General features: G+C 38.3%; 1 protein-coding gene across 1 annotated transcript in view; it reads right to left on the bottom strand.

Annotated features, from left to right (window-relative positions):
• SGPP1 (sphingosine-1-phosphate phosphatase 1) overlaps positions 1-7,386 on the bottom strand; it is a gene marked incomplete at its 5' end in the record, with an annotated part of 14,628 nt that overhangs the window by 6,909 nt on the left and 333 nt on the right. Inside the window, one exon of the mRNA XM_010133536.1 lies at positions 7,237-7,386. Coding sequence (XP_010131838.1) covers positions 7,237-7,386 — 150 coding nt within the window. The remainder of the gene's footprint in view (positions 1-7,236) is intronic.

Here is a 7,386-nt window from a genome sequence, read left to right as displayed (position 1 = left end):
AACCCTAGCAGTTTTAGTCCCACAGTTCCTCACATGCCAAATCAGACCTACAGAAGGACAAAGGACAAGATGACAAGTGCACTTCTAACCTCTTCCCCAGTTCGCTGCTATTCTCACACGTTTAGGCACCAGAAGGCAGACTGGCATTGTACCTCCTTTCAGCGGAGGGTCTGAAAGGTTGTCAGAGATCACAGCTGGCAGAGGAAGACATAAAGAACAGGTTTCATTCTCTCAGTTTGTTCTTTCTGATAACAGAAGTGACATATCCTCATTCCTGATCATACTTAGTCACTTTGAGTCAGATATTCAGGAACAGCCCATTTCAGTATTTCTTGAACTACATACTGCTTTTTTCTAAATTAAAAAAAAAAAATCAACTTGCAAATCTTAACCTTATATAAAAATAAAAACACTTGCATAGTACTCAATCTGAACTTCAAAAATCACATTGACTCAAAACCAACATGAACCTGGCATTGTTCTCCTTGATAAAAGCACCCCACGCCCCATATTAGATCAAATCACTGATACCCAGCTTGCACAAATATTTTTCCAAGGCCAGAATAAAACTTTAATAATACACATAAGCACATAGTACAAATACAGTGTTAGAAGATGAAGTGGAGGCAGATGGAACTGACAGCAGAGACTGGAGATAGAGACAAATGCAACACATAGATTTAAAAGCTTTGTTGACAGTTTGGCTTTTAAGTGTTTGAATGGGTATGTTTTTTGAAGGCATCACACCCATTAAGAAAATTATCCCAGTCTTAATGCACATGACTAAGAGGCAGATCACCAAACATGTTATTTAATAAAAAAGGATTAAAAAGGTTAATTGATTTCTTATATTCACATATTAAGTTACAGAAAAAGCTAAGAATAAAGCTGATTGAGTAGACCATCATCTCTCAGGCCTCAATTTTGTTCCCATATGCAGAATCTTGTTTTAATCAATTGAACTGAATTACATTGGTCATATTTGGAAAATGGCTCCCAGTTAAAAACATAAGGCATACAATTCTCAGTCTTAAGGGATAATTCCTATTTTTTTCAATTACATCCTCTGAAAAGGGCTTGCAAGCTTCTGAATGGATCTCATAGAAAACATTTCCTTCAAGTGCCTATCCTCTTCCCTCCCCTCAATCTGACTTCTTGCCAAGAGTCTTGATAACATAACCATTGTTTAAAAATGCTCATAAGGAAACAATCTGTCCTAAAAGCTTTGACCTAGGTCAGAAAATTCCTCCTTTCATAATGGAACATTCTTAAAACACATTCTAGATGTTTATTTCTTTACTTTTTAAAAACACATCCTACGCTGGAGAAGTTACCAACATCCACAAAGGGTTCTGAACTAATTTTCTATTATTTTCAGCATTCTACAGTATTACTCAATGATCTTTTTTTAGTCATACGATAGCTCTGAAGTTCAGTCTCAAAGTTGAGACAATTATTTCGAGCCAGTGTGCACTGAAAGAACCCAAGCAGCACTTGCCACATCATGTACTGAATAAGTTATTTGGGCTAGGGATTGGCAATAGTCATATGAAAAGCCATAATCAGTGTTTACAGGAACGACTGAGACACTGGTTGGCCGGATGAGTACAAGAAGCATGGCATATAAACGATTTTCTGGAGAGAGCTGAAGAAAAGGGAGAAGAGGATAGTTAAAAAGGAAAGATCATTTATGAGGCATTTTTGGAAAAATGAACAGACAAAAGGTATCTTTTCAAAGGCGGCCAAGTGAGAAATAACACTAAGCTACGTTCATAAATTATTTCCTTCTTGCTTCCACTGACCAACCATAATATCAAAAAGCATAACAATTTGAGTGTACTACATGTCATTATAAGATCCCCTTCTTTAAATTCCAAGATAAAGATTTCAATGTCAGCCTGCAAGGAATTAAAAGGTTTAATTTTCTATGAAAAAAATAAAGGGGTTACTATAGGAATTAGAGCTTGTCACTTCTTTTCCTTGCAGTCATTTAAAAAAAAAAATCCTCCCTCCAGCACACTCAGCCAGAATCACCTTTGGCTTGCTCTGCTTACTCCCCCAACACCTACAGAATAGTTTTTCTGCAAAGTTAAGTATTCTCAGGTTTAATCAACATGCCTTAAAGTATGAGGAGTGCCTTCCAGGTGCACAATGCACTAGGAGAAAAAAAATTAAGAATCCTTTCTTCATCAAAAACTCTGCATCTAACTTTATAGCATACCTTTTCACATATTCCCCCCAAGATACTTCACATTAAAGACTTGCTTATGCAAAACTGAAAAATGTATTTTATGCTAATCAACACCATTTAATAGGATGGGCTGCTGCACACCTATGGCAGAGATTCTCCAATGAGATTTGTAAGAACCGGCTATGCTCTTTTCAAACTTATAAGAGCACCTGAATCAAACAGGCCATATGACTTATCACAGCTTCCTTCACAAATAAACTACAAGCATTAATATGGGCCTCAAAAGATGACCTTACAACTCAAATACACAAGACAAGTACAGTGCTGATGCTCCAAACTTCTGTCCCTCTTTCTCAAGAGCTCTTCACTATACGGGCAGTTCTGGGTTTTCAGATCAATCACCCTTTCAGCTAAGCTTATGTCATACGAAGTTTTGTTTAATTGTTTATTTCAAGAAACACACATAAGAAGCCCAGTTAGACAAGCATGTATCTCTCCACCTAAGTTTCTTCATACCGTTTTAGTATTTCAGCCAAAATCCATTTGGGCATCTCGGAGACGAGGCATTGAAAGGAGTCTGTACTTGCTCTTAGGCACAGATTTCATAGATAAGAGCTGGCCTCCTGTGTGTACCTTCTAGTTTATCGTTACATCAATCTTACCGATGATAGAACCCCTTCAACAAGGACAGACACTTCAAACCAGACTTTGCCCACTTCCTGTAAAATTCTCACTCCAGTGGTGTCATGATTGGACTATTCATCCAACTCTGATAGCCAGTTACTCCCCATTCCCAATGGGATCTGAGAGAGGTCAGTCTTTTGAAAAGAAAGAGCAGGCAGACAGTTCTAGAGGTAGTATTGAGCAGTGCTGAATCAGAATCACAGAACAATGCAGATCTCTCCAAAATCCCAATACAGACCCTGCCAAACCCACCTAATTTGATTGGATTCTTCAGCTTTGGTTGATAAAAATAATGGTGTGGGTGAAAGATTTCTGGAAGGGTGCTTGACACGGTACCACATGACATTCTTGCATGATTGGTACTATAGAGAGTCAGTAGAGCACTAAGTAAATGAACACTGGAAAATACTTTTAGGTGTGTCAGTCAAAGGAGCCATTACAGAACAGGGGCACTGTGCTGCGGGTTTGGCAGTAGCACTTAAGGTCATCATTATCATCCGTAGGGTGGAAAGAGAGTCACTGACAACCGTATTTGCATATAAAATATTGGCAGGCAAGTACATAGGGAGGACAATAGTGTCATATTTAGTGATTTAAACAGCTTCAGAATACAGGCTTATTCAAACAGCTCTGGCTAATGTAGTTACACAAGCCAGCTATCCATCAATCAAGGCTATGGGCTCCTGCTGCGTATCGACTTAAAGTTTGTGCAGTGACTTGCAGTGAGAGTCAGCAGTTCCTGACTCAGCTCATTAACACAGAGCTCAGGAAGGAGCATGAACCCATCACTTCCCAATCCAGACAACTACTGCTGGAGCCAGGCTGCATACTGAAGGAACTCTGGGAGAAGCATATTTTCTGTCTCTCTGACTTACTCTTTCCTCCCTCCCCAAAACAAAACACCAGGGTTATGACACATTCAGGGACCATCCTAACTCAAGCACCATTTCTAATAAAATATGTATTGACATCTATTTGAAATCAGCAGTTCAAAGTAATCAAATAAAACAAAGAAGACTTCTTCCCATAGTCTCAGCCTTAGGCTTTTGGAGATTTCATAGATACTCAGCACTTCACACTGTCTCTTCCTCCCCCTTCAGGGCATGATCTAAGCCAGCCTGGCTCAAACCGTCAGTATTTCAAAGAAAGCAGGTTTTCCCCAACACCATGAAGGTAGACTTTTTCCTACATTATATTAAGATCTATAATCTCAACGTCTTAAGTGTTCATCCTCCTCTTTCAGCATATCAGAGCTTCAAAGACAGAAAGGAAAATATCAACATCTATAACACTCCTAAATTCTCCCGAGTCTGGCATAAGCTTTGTATTTCAAGATTACTGAAGTTTCTTTGGAACAAGTGGTTTTCCCTGCTGAGATTTAATTGTATTAGATAAATGAATATATAAAGATTATGCAAGTGGAATCAAAAGTTTCAGGCAAGCTCTCAAATACAAGGAGAGATTGTAAAGCTGTATGCCAAAATGGACAGAACAGTTAGCTATTATAAAAATTATCTTTAATATATAATTTGTTTCTGTCTGGAAGTTGGTTGCACTGAATAATCCCTATGCTCAAAGTCTCCAACTATGAAAATTTGTCACAACCATCTTTCAAATACATCATCTCTGAAAATATTTTACTTGAATACATTTATAAGCAAGTATTTTTGATTTACTGTGTATAGTCAAAAAAACTTTTGACTACTATGTGAAAGGAAAATAATTCTAGTAGGATTACTGATAGGCATTGAAAACTAAAAGCAAGAATTTAATTCAACAGGTTAAAAGGAAACCTACTGGAATAAAAAATGGGTTTTAAATGGACAAATTGGGCCTTATCTAGAAAAATAAGAGCAGATTTGCTCTGTTCTCTACATTGTTCAAGAAAAGACTCATAGATTGTCTTTGATAGAAAAGAACTATTACACAATTCTAGGAAGTCATAGCCCAAGGAAAGCAAGCTCCAAATAAGCTATACAGGAAAGTGATTCCTTCTCACTAGAGTAACCTCTTTTCGAGCAAGAGTGGCTTTCTTTAGTTTAATATAAACTTTGAAGTGACAAACTCCACTAAAGTTACCTGTCTCCCAGAATAGAAGTCCCTGCAGAGAGTTATCGTTCTATCTGCTTAAATTCCTACCCAGTCTTACTCCACTATGACTTTTCTTAACCAGGAGTCCTAAGACATGTGTTGATCATGACCAGGGTCTGTGTGATGCTTGTTTATACTGGATATCTAGAAAGACCGTACTCCAACATTGCCAACAAGTTTAAATCTAACCATCTGTAGCTACTGATAAATAAGTATAGTTTAATAAAAATCAGAGTTATAACAAGCTCTTTTATCATTAATAGCTTTCCAAGAAGTTGAGATCAGGCTTTAACCCCATCAGTTTCCAGAAAAGCGTAACAAATAGTGATCATATAGATTCTTCCCCCTTTCAATACAAGTAGAATATGGAGAACAACAGAAGCACTAGATGAAAACTTCGCTCTAGAGGTGAATCAATATGCTATATTATATTTGATTAATATTTGGAAATAATTTAAAAAAATTTCTGATTTTTAAATTAACATTTTGAAATGGTAGAAGTTGTTTCAGAGAGGTCTATTTTTCATACCTATTCACAGGAAAAAGGAATTAAAATTAAGACTCAAACATTTTGCTTCCTAATTTTTTAAGCATGATTCTAAATTAATAATAACAAGGCTAGATGAATTATAATAAATGCATATTAAAAAATCATAATAAGTTTAGTCAGTTAGCACAGTATTTCACAGACCACGGATACAGGGTTGGCAAACTGAAGATTGAACTTGGTTCAATGGCAAAAATACCATTTCACACACTCTCAGTCTGCTGGCTCTATAAAAGCAATCAAGCCAGATTCTCCTTTGTACACAGGACATCGGTCTGTGCAAACCGAATCGACTGGTACTACTGAATGAGGTTTCCCACGTGCAAAGAAATAGAAAACCAGTTCATTCTTCCAAGCGACATCAGCCCTACACATCTAACAAGTAATAAATCAACTACTCAGATTTTAGTCAGCCATTTGAAAAAACCCAAAAACTTTAAAATTATGCACCTTAGTGACAGAACTCCAAATATTTATTTCATAAACACCCACAAAACACGCACAAAAACCTGCACAGCTCTAGCAGAGGGATACTTGACACTTCCCTAGCAAAGAACATGAATCCCTCTGGGCTTTCCTTTGCGCATACTGTTATCACCTTCCAGAAACAGATACAGAAACTTTGGTTAAAGAGAGGCCAAATACAATCTCTAACCTTCAACTCTCTCTCCTTTCAGGCCCCCATTCTATATGCTGAGATAAAGCCAAACGTCACACTGTGACAAATGGCGATTGTTAACAGTAACCGCGAGGACAAGAGCTCAGCCGCTGCATTAGAGCTTAAAAAGAGAATTCTCCCTACCAAGATGACACATCTGACTTAAAATACACAGGTATTGTAATGACAATTTGTCAGCATTAACAACTTTAGAGCAGAGTTATTGTGTAACTTAAACATTACACACACGGCCCTCAAACCCCTACACTGCGTTTGCAGCCTGGGAAAGCCTTCTCCCTCGTCCACTCCCGAAATCGGTGCTGTGATTTAGAGAGCTGAATGCATGTTGTGCTTTCTTTGGAGTTCTTACCGCTGCCTACACTGCTAACAGCAAACGTCTAGGCACATGCAAGCCACAGCTTTCGTAAACTACATGATCAACAGTTTCATTTTAACTTAATCTATTAACCCGAAGTGACACAGGCAGATCTTAAAATTTTGCTGAATGAAGGTGCTGCAAAGATCAGAGATTATCAGTTCACGCTAATTATTAGCACGTTAATAGTTGTAAAACACTCTGAAAGTATGCGTACTCCTCAAAGCAGAAATAAGTATTTCCCATTTACAGGTAATGAAACTGAAAGATAGTGTTAAACTAAAGGCTAAAACTACAAATTGACTCAAGCCAAAAAGCACTTTAGTTCTTGGCTCTACACCAAATTCTGTCAGTAAAAGCACATGCCTGAAAAAATATCAGATGTCTATCCAAACTTTGTGCAAAGCACTCGCCCTGTAAGAAGTTGAAAAATACTCTCAAGAACAAAATGCAGATTGTTAACGCAGACTTTTAAGAATTCACAAAGTCAGCTAAACTTCCGTTCAGAACAGAATTACGAGGACAGTTCTTGTTACCTGAGCACTCACTTGAATCATAAAATATTAAAAGAAAAAAAAGGGGGGAGCAAGTAACAAAGGCACGAACTTCACTTTTTCCCAAACAAACTCAGTCACATCCTTACACCCCAGCGCTGGAAAACACAGGGAGGACAAGGAGGAGAGCATTACCTGCCAGCGGCCGTAGCTGAGCAGCAGGAGGGCCAGGGGGATGGCGGTGCCCGACATGGCGTGGGTGGAGGGCATGCTGTACTCGGAGTTGTAGAAGACCTCCAGCTTCACGGCGGGCGGGGAGGCAGGCCGCGGCCAGCGGATGACATC

This window comes from Buceros rhinoceros, unplaced genomic scaffold, assembly GCF_000710305.1.
Source record: "Buceros rhinoceros silvestris isolate BGI_N320 unplaced genomic scaffold, ASM71030v1 scaffold39633, whole genome shotgun sequence".
NCBI lineage: Eukaryota > Metazoa > Chordata > Aves > Bucerotiformes > Bucerotidae > Buceros > Buceros rhinoceros.
The sequence above is the reverse complement of the archived record's forward strand: the minus strand, read 5'-3'. Positions and strand labels throughout refer to the sequence as shown.